The 17,998-nt window shown below is 58.9% G+C and overlaps 2 protein-coding genes across 2 annotated transcripts in view; one reads left to right on the top strand and one right to left on the bottom strand.

Annotated features, from left to right (window-relative positions):
- Positions 1-7,325: 7,325 nt before the first annotated feature.
- dnj35 (molecular chaperone) lies at positions 7,326-11,396 on the bottom strand (the record flags this gene model as incomplete). The annotated part of the gene is made up of 10 exons (XM_002948175.1): positions 7,326-7,458; positions 7,715-7,791; positions 8,279-8,424; positions 8,659-8,791; positions 9,146-9,276; positions 9,843-9,939; positions 10,382-10,522; positions 10,895-10,960; positions 11,223-11,254; positions 11,330-11,396. The coding sequence occupies 10 exons, from the start codon at positions 11,394-11,396 to the stop codon at positions 7,326-7,328; spliced, it is 1,023 nt and encodes a 340-aa protein (XP_002948221.1).
- Positions 11,397-13,668: 2,272 nt separating this feature from the next.
- Positions 13,669-17,998, top strand: part of VOLCADRAFT_88641 (uncharacterized protein) — a gene marked incomplete at both ends in the record, with an annotated part of 6,958 nt that continues 2,628 nt past the window's right edge. Inside the window, 5 exons of the mRNA XM_002948324.1 lie at positions 13,669-13,704; positions 13,992-14,091; positions 14,478-14,563; positions 16,244-16,533; positions 16,673-16,875. Of these exons, the coding sequence (XP_002948370.1) occupies positions 13,669-13,704; positions 13,992-14,091; positions 14,478-14,563; positions 16,244-16,533; positions 16,673-16,875 (715 nt within the window). The remainder of the gene's footprint in view (positions 13,705-13,991; positions 14,092-14,477; positions 14,564-16,243; positions 16,534-16,672; positions 16,876-17,998) is intronic.

Here is a 17,998-nt window from a genome sequence, read left to right as displayed (position 1 = left end):
CGGAGGAGAGGCTGGCCTTGAGTTTGGGCCCCACATAAGCCGACTTAAGCACTGGTACCCGCTGATGCTTCATGTCTCCCCCCCCCCGGGGCCCCCGCTAACAGTCAGTTCTCTGCTTCTTGTATACTCCCATCCCTTGGCAGCAGCTTCACTCGTTCGTGGTTCGTCTTTCTCCCCCCCCCCCCCGCTAACGCGTCTCGCCCCGCCAGGCGCTGCTTTCCCGTGTCGATCGAGACGCCGATGGCCGCATCAGCTACCCGGAATTTGTGGAGATGCTCGTCCAGGAAATAGACGATCAAGACGAGCTGTACGATAATGGTGGCGGCGGCGGCCCTGCCGATGTCGCTGTTGCCGGGTCGAAGGGCTGGGGCGCCGGCGGCGGCGTGAAGAGCCATACTGACGGCATGGCCGCGGGTCAGGGTGGACGAGCTCACGGGCCCCGACAGCCCCAGGCGCAGGCAAAGGCCCAGCGGCACCGAGCTGGACAGAATATGATGGCTGCTTACCCCCCAGATACCGTTAGTACCGCACAACAACAGCAGCAGCTGCAGCAGCAGCGGCGCGATGGGGTTCGCGGCCGGGGTGGCGGAGCCAACGCCAAGCGGCGGATGCAGATACCGGCGGCCTGGGGCGTCGGCTTGCCGCCGCCGCCGCAGCAGCAACAACAACAGCAACTCCCGCCGCCGTCATCGCAAGCAGGCAGAAGCCGCAACGGGCAGATCCCTAGTACAAGTTTCATGTCGGCCGCTGCCGTACAGTCCGGCAGCGGCCGTCTGTCGTCATTTGACTGGTTTGATGAATGCAACAGCCGGGGCGGCGGCGAGACGTCTGCTGGTGAGATGGGTGACGATGACGGAGGCTGGATGCGTGGCGAAGCCCCCGTACCCACGGCGGCGGCGGCGTCAGCGGCAGCAGCATCCGGCGGCAACGCCCGCAAGGGGCCGGGGCCCGGGACCCAGGTCAACGGTGGCGGCAGCGGTGGGTACACTCCGTCACGGCTGTCGCCGGCGCCGCCAGCTGCCGTACACGCAGGTCTGTACCGAGCTGCGGAGGCGGCAGCGCTTACGTTGATGGCCGGCGGTCCCGAGGGCGAGTCGTCACTTCTCGGACAGATGAGTATGGGCCTTTCCGGCGCCAGCGCGGTGCCCGGCGGCGGCAGTGGCGCGGTCAGGGTCGGCGCATCTGGCAGGGGGCCTGCCGGCGCCGCCGCGAACCCCGGCTACACGTGCAACCGGCCGCCCGCACTCGTGATCCCACAGCAACCTGTCGCAGCCCGGCGAGCACGTCGGCACTCAGCGGCGGAGACGCTGGGGAGCGGGTACGGCTACGGGTGCGGGTACACCGTCAGCGGTGGCGGTGCCACCGCCGCCGCCGCCGCTGCCGATGTTGTCGACGGGCCCTTCAGCAATTTCCCGACGAGTCGTGCGGATCGAGCGCCGCGGATGTCGGAGGGCCATGCCCTGAGCGCGCATCACAACCACCACACGGGGGCTGTCAACGGTCCACGTCAGCATGCCATGCTTCATCCAGGTAACGCTGCCGCACGTGGTCCACCCGGCACCGGCGGCGGCGGCGTCGGTCCCTCACCCCTCGGAGGACCCCGCGCCCGGAACCGGCAGATGATGTACGGCATGGACGAGCAGCTCAGCAGCTCCGGCGTTTCCCCATCGCAGCGCGGCGGGCACCCACGCGGCGACCCGATCGCCTCCAACAACGCTGGACAGCACTTGCGCGGACGGCTTGGCGGCGGCGGCGGCGGTGGTGGTGGCGGCGACGTATCCGCGCCAATCGAGCACCTGGTCTCGCCCTTCGCCGGTGCCGCCGCTACCGGTGGCGCCGGCGGCTTCCGCCCCCGCGGCGGCGTCCTGCAGCCCCAGCCACCGCTAGGGCCGCGCGCTCTCAGCCCAATGGCTGCCGCATGCCGCCAACCCATGGACCTGTACGGCAACCCCGGCGGCAGCCGGTCCGTACCACACAACAGACGCGTCGCCGACGGAGGGTATTCTGATCAGCCTCTTGCGCAGCTCCGAATTCACGGCGGAGGCGCCGGCGGAGGCGTCATCGCGTTACAGCATGAGGCGGCGGTGCTCCCCCCTGGAGCGTGCGCTGAGGACTACTTCCCCCTCAGCCCCACGGTGGCGGCGTCACAACACGGGCGGATGGTCGCCGCCACCAGCCACCACCGCCGTTCTCTCCCGTCCGGATTACCAGCTGATCTCCACCAGCATGAGCACCACTTCCAATACCAGCTACAGCTACAGCAGCAGCAGCAGCAGCAGCCTTTAGCTCCCTTTGCCCCCCAGGCCGGCAGCCATCGCGGCGGTGGTGGTGGTGGTGGCGGTGGCGGTAACGGCGTGTATTCGGAGCCATTGCCATCCATTAGCGGCGCAATGGGCCGACGGAGTGGCGCCGGGAACTCGCCTGAGCGGGGGGATGGTTTGGTGCTCCGCGGCTTGATGCCCTCCTGGGAGGAGGAGGAGGAGCTGAGCTGACCTGTAGGTTGTCGGCGAGAGGCGAGAACGGTGCAGGATGTGGGCTTCAGCCAAGCGGCGGGAAGGTGCTTCCACGTCCCGTGCGCGCCTTTTTTCATCTGCGTCGTTTGCATAGACAAGCTGGGCCCCGCGTACGCTAATGTGTCTGGACTTGTTGAGGACGGGGGCTTAAGAATGCGATCATTGATTGGGGGTTAGCTTTAAGCTATTGGAGAGGCTGGTGCGGTTGTTTATTGCGCGGGAAAGGCAGGATGAGTGTAGGGTTTCGTAGCAGTGTCGCTTCATTCGCCGCCCTTCCCTAAAGCTTACGCAGCTTTCCCGGGAAGGGGTAGAGGGGAGAGGGACTAGTTGGCAGAGGACAGAGGGCAGGGGGCGTTGCTGCGACACGCACACGCATGGAAATAGCACAAACGCGCGTGCGCGCGCGTGCACATTCACATGGCCGCCATTCGGCGCGTCCTAAGACGCAAACAACAACCGTCCGCAGCAATGCGCCAACACTGCTAACGTAACGATGGTAGGGCGGACAGGCTAGGCTATAATGGCTTTCGGCTAGGCTATAAAGGAGCAGCAAAAGCTGGGAGACTCCTGTCCCTGCGGAATTTCGCGCCAACACGGCCCGTGGTGGGCAGCGGATGTCAGTGGGAGGGGGAGAAATGCACGTGATGGAGCAAACGAGCAAGCGTGTCTTCAGTTGCTGAAAATCGGAGTGTGGGGGGGTGGGGGTGGGGGGAGCAGGAGCACATGCGCGATTGCAAGTTTGCCAGCAGGAGGTGGGGGTTGTCCGTAAGTTCTTGTAGTATGTTCCTGGACTCGCGTTCCTCGTGTTGGAGTTGCAATGGCGGTGGTAGGGAGCGGTGCTCTTCCTGAGACTGGCATGTAGCAGTGCCGCTGCGGTGTATGGAGGAGCGAGTGCCGCCATGAACTGGATTTTGCTCTTAACAGGTTTGATGTGTTCGAGCAACAGCAGCAGTTAGCAGCAGGAGTAGCAATAGCTGTAGCAGGAGGTGATGCAGTAATGATGCTCATGTTTGGTTGGCGAGTGTGAACATGATGAAGCAAGGGGCACACCTGTTGGTGGTCGTGTGGTGATTTGCCCGCTTATAGCGCTCTGCGGCGGTTGCGGCGGCCGATGTGTCTCCGAGTGATGTCTGCCCCTTATTGGCCAGCAAGCACGCAACCCATGGTGTTGTTGCTTTGTTTGTGTTATTGTGCTTCGTAGTGTTTATAAACACCGATCCATAAGGATATGGTGTGCATGCATGGTGTGCATGCATGTATGTATTTATGTATGCTTGTAAAAACAATGTTTTTATAAGTATTTTGTGTATATGTGGTGGGGGCCACAAGCAGGAGGCGTCTACGCGTGTGGGCTCGTCCTGAACGGCGTTTAGGGTTGTACGGAATGTATCATAGGTCCACGGGGAGATAGAAAGAGGGGAGGGGAGCGGGGACACAAATGCAATAGCACATGCGCTGCCGAGCACCGTGCACGGCTGCGGTCGGTCTGCAGCAGCAGCGGTGGGCCGCCTTAAGTGTTTCACAAAATGCCCTTGGGCCGAACGCCGCCACCGCGGTACATGCATACATACATACTCGCATGCATCATCATCCGTCTTCTCGGCCTTCCATTGCCTCGGCTCGTGGTTGAAGTCCCTCGTGCAGCCCCCCATCCCCCGTTATTGGTCGAGTTGACTGAACTCGACTAACGGGCAGGTGCCTGTCCTGACCACCATCTGACAACTTATGTGACCCGAGGGAGCCGCCCTCGGGCGCTTTGAGGGAGCCAGGATTTAAGTCGCGGAATTTGGCATGAAAGAAGGGGGCGTGGGGTATTTTGCAGTCTGTCGGTTGCTGCTGCTGTGCCGGGGGTTGGGGGGAGCAGTTGTGGCCTTCTGGATGATGATCTCCATGCGGCCGTGCTCTGGAGTGTTGAAGACTGCGACAATGGTCGGCTGTGTGGTGTCGTTTACCGCTACGCCGGTAGTAGCAGCGGTAGCAGTAGCCGTAGTCGTGCTCGTTGGAACTCAGTTTGCGTTGGGAAAGAGGCGGACAGGTGGATAGGCAGGCAAGGAAATGGTCGCATAGCACTGGCGACCGGGTGGCCGCCGTCCGGCCCCAGGGGGGGAATGGCCATGCTCCACTTCCGGTGGCTGTGTGCTGGGGGTGGGGGACGGAAGAGTCGCGTGACCTGGTAAGTCCACCGCGGTGATAAACATGTATAGCTGTTGGAGATAATAGGTTTTGGGGAGGGGGCGGCCCGGACAGCAGCTGCACGCTTAAGGGCGCTGATCAATAGAAAATGTGTACAGGAGGTGTTGCCGGAGGAAAGCCGGGGTCGTGTTGGCCTGCGCCGGTTGTATGCCGGGTTTTTATGTTTTCGGCTGGTCGGTGTGAGACAGGATGGGCAGGACAAGCGTGTTGTTATTTAAGTGGAATTTGATCACTCAGGCGTGACGATACCGGCGACATACTTTCAAATTTTGGGCTGTGTACATCGGCATACCATACAACCTAATGTATACTACACGTTTATGCACAATCAGACCGACGGACAAGCTGTGCTGCAATGCGTTCTGCAAAATTACATACTGCGCCGCGTGCCGTACAAGTGATTGCCGCGTATTTTTGCATGTGTCGCGGCACTTATGACGATCAGGAATGGTACATGATGCTTGGAGATTGTTTCCGGGGCAAGGACGGCGGACGGACCGGCTTGACCATTATGAGACGAGAAGCGGCGGGTAAGAGTCGCGAGGTGTGTTCTGTTCCCACCTGCGATGGCTGAGACATCTGAGCCTCGTGCTGAGGAGGTCATAGCTCAGGCGGAAGGGGTGCTCCTCTTAATTCTAAGAACTATTCCGCCATGGACCCATTTTTGGGATTTTCCCACATCCTTGGGCGACGGAGAGCGCACACGCACCAGTTGACGCAGTGTGGGTCACGAGTGTTCCAGAAAGCGGGGGCTGCAGAGGCGCCTTGTGCTCTGGCGGGTGCCTCGTCCCGTCTTCCCACGCACTTCACGGAAATGGATATAGGGCAAAGCAGCTCAAGGTGACACAGGACACGTTTGAGACCATGTAAATCACCCCTACGGCGGCTTGTGGGTTCAACCGCAGTGATTGAACCTCCGTTGACCCCAGGCAGGAGCAGTTGAGCACCAAAAGGCCGCAGTGTCCCCGTAGTACGGCATCACGGTTCAACTCCAAAGGGCGCGCACTGCCGGCCCCCCCCCCGGGTCCGGCGCTTTGCTGGTTTTAACAAGCAAAGCGCCGGACCCCAGCCGGTTCCTATTACTGTGGTTACCATTCACCGGTATATCAGTGTCAACACATTACATTTCCAACACACTACAGGCATGCGTCCGGGCAACCATCAGCCAGTCGGTAAGGGGCTAAAAGCCGCCGGGAATGTCGAACCAGGCAGCCCAGCTCCGCGCCGTCGCGAGCAGGCGCGAGTTTTACAAAACAGTGGCACCAGTATTATACCGTACTGCAAGCCGTAGTGTGCTTCCACTGCCGAGCGGGTGCAAATTTTCCCCGCCAATCGAACTGCGCCATCACCCACCTGCCTCGCCAGTGCGCCCTGGAGAGCACTGGGACCTCCACAACCTCCTCCTCTCCAGCCGCCCAATGCAATAAATGGCCCCCTCCCCCCCCCCCCACGTGCAACCGCCAGCACCACCACCACATCACCACACGGACGCCAACGGAATTAACTAAAAAAACGTAAGGAACCGCAATGAAGTTGAAGGCAATGAGGCCGTTAGGCGATAACGCAATGTCGCGGGAGGAAATCACTGCGCGTCGAGACCGTCCACCCCAGGCTGCCCTCCTAGCCAACCAGCCAGCCCAGCTTCATGCGGATTCCGGAACCCTAAGTGCCTCTCCCGACCGGTGTCGTCGGGCCCCTCCTGCCTTGCCGGGCCCCTCCCGAACCCCACCTACATGCAGCGATGTGACACCCCCGCTTAGTCGAACCAAGCCAAGCCTGGATATGCTTTCGACGTTGGTATATGATCCCCTCCCACCGCAAACCCGAGCATTCCACCCCTGCAACTGCTTTACCAGACACCTGCTATCTATCTATATAGCTGCCAGGCGGAGAAGAAGAAGAAGGAGCAGAGGAGGTGCAGTGGTTCGTCTACCGAGCAAGGTTAACCGCGCACTGCAGGGCGCGGCCGTGGGCCCCGTCTTTGGACCTCCTCCTCAAGCCTGGTGCGGGACGGTGACGGACGGACAATCAAAAGTGGCAGTGACGGTGGGGAAGCCACGACTCGGTTCCCCCCAGTGCTCAAGAGGTCGTCGGCAGCCCCAACACCAACCACAGAGACCTGCTTGTAAAGCGCCGAAAAGACCCGACAGGAAAAAAAAGCGGAAATCAGCGACGAGCCGGTGGCAGCGGCGGTGGCGGAGGAGGATGGGGGAGCGATGGAACAGCAATCGCGCAACACCTCCTCACACACGCATACACGCACACACACGACTACAACACACGCTGGTGGTATCGCCGTGCTCGTTACCCTCGTGCTTCATCTCCCCTCAAATCACCCTCCAGCTAACCCCCACCCCGTCGTTCGCCTCCAACACCCACACCCTCCCAGCCACCAGCCAATCAACCAGCCAACATTGCGGCCCAGCTCAGTTCCTTCCCTTCCTGTCAGGTAATGAACAGCGGGCAGACCGACCACCACTACAAGCGCCCAGAAAAGGAGAGCGAAACGGCAACTAGCGGCTCTGCACGCCGCCCCATGCTGTGTGCATGTGTGTATATGTTATTATATGTTTGTCTCTTCCTACCCCCCAACCCCCCGCCCCCGCCCGACACCCCCCCTCATGCGGTGGGGAGTAGGCCCCTGAGCTGCTGCTTGGTGACCTCGGACAGGTCGCGGGGGAAGCGCACATCGAATTTGACCACCAGGTTGCCAAAGCTGCCCGGTTCCTTGGTGATGGGCATACCCTTGCCGCTGCGGGGGGAAGGGGGAAAGACGAACCACACACGATTGAAGCTGCTGCCAGGGGAAGGGGGGGACACAGCCAACACACACACATACACACACATACATGCGGGGATTATAACCACCTCCCAACCAACCGGACAACTACCTGACCAAGCGCCCCAAACCTCAAAAGCCGAGTGAGAGATAGTCCCATAGCCTTCCCATAATGCCCCTTGGGTTCCATGAAGCACAGTCTGCCGTACAACCCTCTGAAATACCGTACCGCAAGAATTTGGTTTCCCCCGGCCGTATCACGTCTCTGACTGGGAGCTCAATTGTTGACCCGTCGAGGTGAGGGATCTGCCGGTGTGTGTGGGGGGGGGCCGGGTTCTGTAAGGATGTGTATGTATGTATGTATGTATGTATGTATGTATGTATGTGCGAGTGAAGAGGGGAAGAGTGTGACGGGAAGGGGAGGTGTGTGTGGAGGCGCGGACGAGCGTGCGATATGATTCCCCCCGGTAGCTAGGTAGGGGGAGAGGGTGGAAGAGGTTGTGTATGTGTGCTGCACACAAGCACACACATCGGTATCTATGAATACATGTACACACATCGAGCCTGCATGTGCTCTGTGTTCAAGCCAAGTAAGGTAACCCCCACGTAAGGTCATGCATCTCCAGATAATGCGGCGGGAACATATGAAGCATGAGGAAGCGGGAACATAAGAAAACGCATTAAGGGCCTTGCGGCGGTTGCGCTGGGATATGTTCGCAAGTATGTACATCCGCGCGTGTGTGTATGTGTGTATGCCCTCACACCCCGCCCAGCCGCCCAGACCCCCCCTCACTCGCAACGTTGTACCGCACAGCGCGTCCGCCAAGGACAGTACGGCAGTGTAGTACAGGTCGGAGCCCTCCCGCCGGAAGTGCGGGTGGTGTTTCTCGTCCAAAACAAACACGATATCCGCGGGGATGATACCCGGCTCCTCATCACCTAACGGGGGCCGGGTGAGCCCGGGGGGGGGGAAAGGGTTTGGCAGCGGGCGAGGATGAGAATTGGGTGGATGAGTGGGTGGGGATAAGGGAAGGGGGAATCACGGCATTGGGGGAGAGGCGTGGGGTATGTGGTGGAAGGGTGTGAAGGGGAGTACCTCCTAGTCCCACCCCGCCGCGCGGAGGTGTCGATTGAGGTCGTTCCTTCCCGTACATCCCGTACACCGCGCCGTACCTCTTTCTTGAAAGGTGATTCTCGTCCCCTTCTTCCAGCCGGGTTTCACCACGATCTCCACAATCTCCTCCGCGGGCTCCCCCCGCACCTTGCGGTTGATCTTCATCTTCTTGCTCACACCGCTGTACAAGTCCTGAGAGGGGGGTGACACACAGAGAGACACATACATACATACATACGCGTAAAAACCATGCATGCAAGTACACATTCACACCAACATAGGGTGCGGGAGGGGGAGCAGTGTGGCGGGGAAAGTCGACTTGAGGGGTGATTGACCGGGTTGACTTGACGACATTTCCACCGCCCCACAGCCCGAACACTAGGTGCGCTGACCAGCAGACCCTCAGCACCACTACCGGCATTATCTGCCCACTCCCAATGGAGGGGGGCATTTCTCCGCATTGCCCCTAGGGCCATAGAACCACCCGCCCCGTGTCCCAACACACAAACACACACGCGCGCGTCCCCCCTAACCCCGACTCCTCACCTCCAAAGATAGGTTGAGCTTATGTTCAATGGGTTTGGCCTTCGGAGGCCCAGCAGATCGCCGCCCCCCGCCCATTCCCCCCATCCCCCCCATTCCCCCCATGCCGCCCATCCCCCCCATGCCGCCCATTCCTGCGGGAGTTCGAAGGGAAAGGAAGGAAAGCGCGCAGAGTGGTAATGGTACGGTACGCCCGGTGCTAGCGGTGGGAGAGGCGAAGAGGAGGAAGCGGAGGAGTCATGGAGTGAGGGGGAAGATGGGGTGTGGGGCGGAGCGCCGTCCGGCACGGGCTGGCCATGGCACGGGTATGTGTTTAATTTCATTGTATGTATGTATGTATGTATGTATGTATGTATGTATGTATGTATGTATGTATGTATGTATGTATGTACGTATGTATGTACGTATGTATGAGGAGAGCGGTTCAGCCCAAGTCGACAACTGAAAGCTGATGGATGTACGGAAAGGAGCCACGTAATGACGCACGGGACAGAACAAATCAGATTAAAAACGCAGGCATGGTCATAGGTACCCACACGTAACCACATGTACACACACGCACGTGCAAATATGACTCCCCCCGTCACTTTTCAACCTAGTTAATGTTCCTCCTCCTGACAGCCCCCACCACATGCCCGGCCCCGGCACACCCATGTCTTCCCCCCCCCCCCCGCCTCCCCATCCCATGTGTTTGCCCCACCGGGAAATCCCCCCATGCCGAAGGGGAAGCCGCCCATCCCGCCCATGAAGCCGTCGTCATCGTCTGCCATGCCAAAAGGGCTGCGACCGCCAAACAGCTGCGGAGTAGCCGCATCACGAGCAGTAGCAGTAGCAGTAGCAGCGTCGGGCGGTGAAGCGCAGGCGGCCGCGCCAAAGGCGGGGTAATCGGCGGGGGCCATACCCGGGGCGAAGGTGGGTAAGATTATATATGATGCGCGGAATGTGCGAGTGTGTGAATGTGCGTGTGCGGAAAGGAGTGAAATGGAAAAAGGATAGAAGGGGTCTGCTGCGCTGTGCTGTGCGGGGTACAGTGGTGGTGGGGGGGTAGTCACAGGAATATGCACCAAGTTATACGCCTAGCTCCACGGCACAGGCAAGGGGTGGGGTAGGGACGGCGAAGGCCCAAGGGACCCCCTGCTATCGTGTATGCATGTGTGTGTGTGTGTGAGCCCCTACTCTGGGGAGTTGCGTTACCGACTGTTAGGGGGAAGGGGGAGTGTGTCCCCGTCCCGTGCGCACCTCGGCAAAGAGGTCCTCTGGTCGGCGGAAGCGGCTGAAGTTCGCACCACCCCCTGGACCCGGACCCCCGCCCATGCCCGCCTTCAAACCCTCCTCCCCCAGCTTGTCGTATATGTCCCGCTTTTGGGGGTCGGTTAGAACCTGAAGGGGGGAGGGGAGGGGGGGGGAGGGGAGGGAGGGGAGAGGGGAGGAGGGTGTGGGGGCAGAGTCGTATGCGTCGCGGGGTGGGGAAGGGAACGAGGGGAATTGGAAGAGTGGGAAAGGGGAATAGGGGTGTCGGAGAGGGAGAGGCGAAGAGGGAGGAGGGGAGAGCAGACGACGGCTGTTGGCCAGGATGAGTGAATGGTAGGGAGGAGTAATCACATGCAAGGAGCAAGGAATTTTGGGAAGGGGGGGTTCGGAGACTTCAGTGGAGGGTTGCGTGCTTGCGGGCGTTTGCGAAAGTGTGCCCCAACCTTATATGCTGCGCGGCGCCACCAGAGACGGGTATCGGCCACCAGGGCACTAGCTCACCTCATAAGCCTCGGAAATCTCTTGGAACTTTTTCTGCGCCTCATCCTTTCTGTCGGGGTTTTTATCCTAAGAGACGGAGGATGAGGGGGCGGGGGGAGATAGTGGTGTTTTATTTGGCGCCGGGCCCCAGGCACGTCCCTGCGAGAAGGCCTAGATAGACATTTCCTGCATTAGGCGCGTGGAAATGCAAAACCCGTTCCCAGTCCCCACCATCGGAATGTATCAGGTCAACGAATGTGTTACTTGCATCCCACACAATCTCCCTAGCCGCCTTTGCTGGCTCTAACTGCAGGATCCATGCCGCCACGACAACGACGCCCAAGCTTACCGGGTGCCATTTAATCGCCATCTTACGATAAGCTGTATGGAAAGCAAGGATAAGTAATTTGAGCCATTAACGTTTTGGAAACTCTGCCCAGGGGATGGGAAACAAACCTTTTTTAATCTCATTTTCGTCAGCTGTTTTCGAAACGCCAAGAATGGCGTAGTAATCCCTTCCCATCCGTAGTGTCCTCCAAGTTTACAGCGGTCGCTGAAAACACTTTGGCTAGAAAGGGAGCCAACGGGTTATTGCAAAGAAAGTATGTGGGTATCACAGAAGTCCTAAGAAACCTGTTACGCTTTCTTCTCGGAATGAATGCTAGCACAAGCCTGTCTGCAGTTGGGATACGTGACAGACTTCGTGTTACCTGGCGAATACTCGATATGCACGTCTGCTCAAATCCAGATGAAGAAAGATAACTACCTTTACTTATAACCTAAACGCAACAATAATGGTAGAGCGTTCGTTTGTACTTCTGCGCAGTTTTGGTCAATCAAATCCAGACGCTTCCGAACAAAACACCACAGATCCCGCAGAATCAGGCCAGCATGACACCGCAATCCAAGCATTTGAGGAGAAGCATATTAAAAAGTTTAACAATATGGGCGGAGGACAACTGGCTGACCATGCAAGTCCTTTTACCTATGCCATCCCCTCACTACCCACGTGCTGTGACAGAGTGGGCGCTTGCAACTCCTTGTCAATGCACACTCTCTCTTCCGAGGGCACATTTTTCCCTAGATGTAAACGTACACTAGCTCCATCCTGCACGTTCAAGTGCGAATGCCGTACAGATGCTTCGTCAAACTGTTGAGGGTTCGATCAGTGGAGGGGGGCCATCCCCACAAAAACGCAACACATGCCAAGTCTGCAGTCGTATGCCGCACGCAGATCAGACCACACAAGACGCTTCTCCGCCCCCCTGGGCCCTATGCTCGCCAGCTTTTGCTGTCATACCATCGCACCGCTTACTGCGCTGAAGTGCCTCAGCTCCTGCCCGCTTCCTGTCCCAAGCATCCCAGCCCATCTCCCCGTCTGCTGTGCGATCTTCCAGCTCCCCGGCGGCCTTCCCCCCTCTGAAATGCCGTAACAGTCCTCTTCCTGCTTCTAGCTGCTTGCTAAGCGTACTGCCAAAGGCTTTCTCAAAGTCTACCTAAACCGCAATTAGCAGGCGAAGCTCCGGCAACAGACCCGTGTGAGGCGCCGCTGGGCGATACAAGCTTCTGATGGGTTGGGTGCCAAAACCTTGAACTTAAAACCAGCCTACGCTCGGTGTCTCAACTCTGCGTTCCTTCCGGCTTGGACCGGCGTTCGGATGACAATAACAGAAGCATAGCAATAAGCCATCGCCCCGCCAACCGCAATGCCCTGGTAATCGTCCATGTGATGGAGCTGCCCATCTCTTTTGAACACGGGTGCTAACACCTTGGGGGTGAACTGATCAGGAGATCACTTAAGTTCACTGGTTGCCCGGATGTGCTCGTTAGCCGGTTACGTAAAAGATTAGGCACTAACTGGTTTATTTCCCGGCCTACTATCCGTTGCATCCGGAATCAGTTGCGCTCTCCTTGATTTCTTTTCTTTTCTAGCACGCGACCCGCCCCCTGCCTGCCGCAGCAAGAGGCCGCCCCGCTGGGGAAACGCACTCACTTCGCTTCCTGCATGACGTCTTTGTCTGTGGGGTAAAAGCCGCACACGCACGGTCACGAACCGCCTCGGCAAGCTTCAATCTCAAGTTCCTAGCTATCACGGATTACACGTCCCTCCCGATCCCGACAACGAATCTTCCGTTAAGGGCCCACCGTGTACGACAGTACGACAATCCATAGCCCATCAACAGCCACATCCATAGCCATTGTTTCAGGTGAGGATCCCGTTTGGCGCAGTGACTGAACTGGACCGGTTTGACCAGCGCCCCCGCCTAATAACCGCGGGGACAGAGGGCCTTCCCCGGCTTTGACCACGTACCCAACTGCCTGCTCACGAAGCAAAACTCGGGGCCGCCACGATCCCGCCGCACCGAGTCAGTCGGGAAATACGGTCATCAAATCGAAGGGGGCCCTTTCCGTTTCACCGCTATCAAGCGCTATCGAATGTAAAGCGGGCAGGCCTCATAAATAAAACCCTCCCAAGCTGGACCGATCTTGAGGTGCGTCCTAAGATGGTGGACATCCATCTCAGCCGACTCGGTACGTGAGAAATATCAGAGGGGCCACGAGCAATGCCGCGGGCTACACGTTGAAATAGTAAAATCTTTGAGCAGCGCAAAGGGCAGCCTTCAAAAAGCCAGGAGCGCGGGGTTTACACGTATGTGTGTGGAAAACGTCCGACTCGAGTGGAGCCCTGCAACATTGCGCGATTTCTTGTTTAATCACCCTAGCGGCATTGAACTTGGGCACATGCAGCTTCGGTCGGCACGGCAGGCCGATGATAGCAGTGCGATGTTATCAGGATGCACAACGGTTGCCGCATGTTGCTGCCGCGTCAGGTGTGTTTTGCAGTGCCCTCATGCAGCGTGCGTTGCATGCCTGAATAGGAACATGGCCCGGATGTGACCTGGCTTTTGAAGGCTCCTGGCCTTTACATCGCCCGCCGTGGCCTTCACTTTTTGATGTGTACGAACAGCTCCTTACGTTCACTCGTCCTTGCGTCACGTTCCTGCTCGAGGGGCTTTGCTCAACAAGGTGGCCTCAGTCCACCGCATTCCTTCCGCACTGGTGTCATCTGCACGTTACTGCTCGAGGTACCCTGTTGCCTGCCGTCAAACCGCTGCAGGTCGTCCAGGAGTCCGCCCTGCTGGACTACAAGGCCCGCTTGCCAGCTGCCCCGACGAGGAAGCTGTTCGCCACATCCTCAAGCACAAATTTCCCGCCAGGTTGGTGGCCCCGCAGACCCCGGCGCGGCACCGCAGCAACTTGCAGGACTTGCTCTGCATGGTCGGCCGCTACAGCATGCCGGTGTCCTTTTTGACACTTAAACAACCGACGAGGTGTCATTCAGACACTCGCTGGTCAGAGATTGACTCCCTGGAAGCCAACCTGCATGGGTAAGTCGATCGGTGAGGCGTGGCTTGGTCGGATGCCGGGTAGGTTGCTGGTCAGGGGCTTGGCATGTTGCAGCTGTGTTGCGATAACACGATCCACAAGCCCATGAGCTGCTTCCCGACTTGTCTAATAGCCGTGGCCGTGGCCGTCCACCGTCCACCGCCTGTCCGTAGTACCCAAGACTTACACCCGACCGTTCCATTGCTTCCCCCACAAGCTTCTGCACGGGCTTCACCCATGCGTGATGCGCCAGCAGAGAACATCTACCTCGCCCACAAGCACGCGCAGGCGTTCATGTCCAAGGTGCGAAAGACCGGCCGCAGCCCCAAAAAAACAGTCCAGTGTGGGTGGTGTGCCTTGGGACGGGTGCAGCAGTGGGTGGTGCGCTATGAGGTGCAGAACCACCACAGCCTGCATGCACACGTGGTGCTGTGGGTGCATCCCGATGACGGGTGGATCACGTGGCTTCGGAAATTGTAGCTTGTGTACCTACCGGCCGCCCACCTAGGGGATGCAACCGTACCAACCTGCCCCTGTGCGGTTGGCCGCTGGGAGCTGCCGCTGGCGGGATCCGCAGCTGGCGGCCCTCCCCCACCACATCCTTCACAACATATTCTTTATTCGCTGCTATTGGTTATACCGGTCCTGTGATTGGGGGGATTATGGCTTGCACACGTGCACAGGTGCGGGGGCAGCCGGCTGCTGCCAGTAGTCGGGCACGTACCTGCAAGTACAAGTTCCCATGGGCACCGTTTACAGGTAGCATCCCCGCTGTCGAGCACACTTCACTGCGCTACTAGTGCTACCGCCCCTCCTCCTGGGCGCACCACAACGTGGTACCTGACCACCCCACGCTGGTGCTGCTGTGGGGGGGCCCCACATGAACATCCAGTGCAGCAATTCGGCCAGCCGGTCGTTCTACATCCGCAAATACGAGGCCATGGAGGTAGAGCCACTGCGGTCGTGTGCAAGTGCAATTGCTGATGTGTAGCCAGAATGTGCGTATTGCCTGTATTATGTGTGGGACGCGGGGGTTATATCTTCACCCGTGGCCGCTGCCCTGCGAAACCCTGCCTTCCCCGGTATTTCGGGGTTACCCTCAACCAGTCACCCCCGACGACTTCTCAGTGGATCGCTCAGGTTCAGCATCCACCACTGGCATCCACCACTGGCCTGTATTTACAAGTTACACCTACCGACCTGTAGGTCCTCAACATGCCACTGCCCACCAATCATGCATGCGGAGCCCATGGGCAACGTTGACGTTGCAGAAGGGTCATGCGTGGTGCTGGGTGTGGCAGACACGGCATGGCAGGAGCGACCACATGGACCACCTTTGTTCACATGGCGACTACATACCTGGCTGCCACTGTCATCAGCCCGACCCTGGCCTTCCTCACCGCCGCCAACGTACCCACGGTCACCGTGTCGATTGCCGTCCAGTACGTGGACTCCTCCCCGGCTGTTGGGAGGGGAGGAGTCCACCGCCTACCAGCCGCACATGATGTGTGTATCCCTCCGGTCGCAAGCAGGGGCCGCGTCACATCAGTGCACCGCCGGTGGAGATCCACTGCCTTCGGCCCCATGAGCTGTACGAGGTCACCTTCCACACCTACTTCACAACCTACTGCGTGGCCGATCAGGGCACCACACCACGTGGGGGAACGCTTTGCGGCACATCCCTAAACGGCTGACACGTGTTCCGGCCATAGCTCAACCACGCCTGGTCCGGTTAACCGACTTCAACCCCGCTGCTAATCCCGAGGGCTTCTTCTGCAACCTGCTCCTCAAGCATGAACCCTTATGCCGCGAGGACACGCTGCTATGAACAGTGCTCCAGCTGTGCAGCCTGGTCAACGATGTAACCAACCTGGCAGACTGCATTTCAGTGTGAGGCCTGGGAAACCAAGTGGGGGGTTGCTCTCATGTTTGCCGGCGTGACTGTGTGCTTGCATGGCGTGCTGCCACCGCGGGTATGCCCAGTACCACCTGTACGACAGCGAGCGCTGCCACACCCTGCTGGCGATGCTGCTGGTAAAGTACAGCCCAGATGAGGGAATGAACCTTCTGGGCGACGACATGCTAGACACGCTGGCGGGAGGCCCCCTCCCAGCAGAGCCCGGCACCAACCCTGCAGACGCTGCACAACTACGGCAGGCACAAATGGCTGAAGGTCATGCAGCTGCCCTCGCTGCAGAGTTTGCCGAACAGGACAACAACCACTTCACGTTGCACCAGCAAGCAGTGGTGGACGCGCTGTGCTGCAGTTGCAGGTCGGCCTGGCCGTTACCAGCAGGGGTCCTGTGTGTGACAAGACCGTGCACCTGTCTTTCCCCAGCACTGGTGTGGCCTCACGGTTTGCCTCACCCACTTCGCGAACACCAACCACACGGCCTTCAACCTGCCCATCAGCCGCCGGCAGTACGGCAGCAGCATGTTGAGACCCGTGTGCAGTACAGATGCGCACGTGCAGGTGCTGCAAGCCGCCAATGTGTTCTTCCTGGATGAATTCTCCAGGATGATGACGTCCGAACAATTCATGCAGATGCTCATCACGGTGTGGCTGGCACGCCAGCGGCGAGCCCAACATGCTGCAGCGCTACCTCATCGTCCCGGTGGGCGACCACACCCGCGTGCATGGGCTTGGGTTGCGATTCCTGTGGTCCGACGTGACATTTCAGCTGCCCGCGGACACACAAGCCAACCTTGAACAGAACACACCACCCCGCTCTGGAGGCCGCACGAATCCAGAGGAAGAATTGGGGCCCATCTGGGTGCCGTACATTCACAGGCTACTGATGGCGTGATCACCCTCCACAGAGTTGAACTGAAGTCTAGCAGGTTATTGCCGTACTGTTGCCGTAAATGGCTTTGTTCTCCCTCAGGGGAATTAAGGTTGGCCCTCGCAACACACCCATGTCAACGCGCTCTAATACTTCCTGTTCCCCGTCTACCTATCTGACTGTCTGTCTATTTGTCTATCTTATTGTCTGTCTGTCTATCTGATTGTTTGTCTGTCTGTCTATCTATCTTATTGTCTGTCTATCTTATTGTCTGTCTATCTTATTGTTTGTCTGTCTATCTGACTGTCTGTCTATTTGTCTATCTTATTGTCTGTCTGTCTATCTGAGTGTCTGTCTGTCTGTCTGTCTGTCTATCTATCTGACTGTCTGTCTGTCGGCACCCGAGCCAGTCGCTACGTATATTTCGACATCATGCGATGCTCCCTCTTGCGGCGCAGTAGACGGGCGCCGCCTACAGACGGACTCGCTGTTGCGCCCTTGGGGCCCACCAAAAGCACATACATACATACACACATTTAAATGCGGTTCAAATGTTCCAGGTATTGTAAACGTCCTCCTCCTCCTCCGCTGCCGCCGCCGCGGCGAGCAACCGCATCCTCATCCGCCCAAACCCCCCCACCTATTCGTAATGTAAGTAGCAACATACAACAGCAGTAGCAGTAGCAGTAGCCTGCTCAGCTGCCCTCCCCCCTTCCTTCCTCACCCACCTCCTCTCGAAACCCCGGCTCCTGTACTCGCTCCGCCGTATCTGGCCCAACTGCCAACGGCTCTAACAAATCCACCTCCTCCTTCACAGACCCCCTCCAGGGAACCAACCTGGTCTCCCCATCCTCCTGCCCCTCCGCTCCCACCCCCACCCCCGCCCCGGCACCGTCTACCCCGTCTACATTCGCATTCCCCGCCACCCCTTCCGACCCACCCATCCCTGCTTCTG

This window comes from Volvox carteri (genome assembly GCF_000143455.1).
Source record: "Volvox carteri f. nagariensis unplaced genomic scaffold VOLCAscaffold_9, whole genome shotgun sequence".
NCBI classification, from domain to species: domain Eukaryota; kingdom Viridiplantae; phylum Chlorophyta; class Chlorophyceae; order Chlamydomonadales; family Volvocaceae; genus Volvox; species Volvox carteri.
Note: the sequence above shows the minus strand (reverse complement) of the source record. Positions and strands in the feature narration are given on the sequence as shown.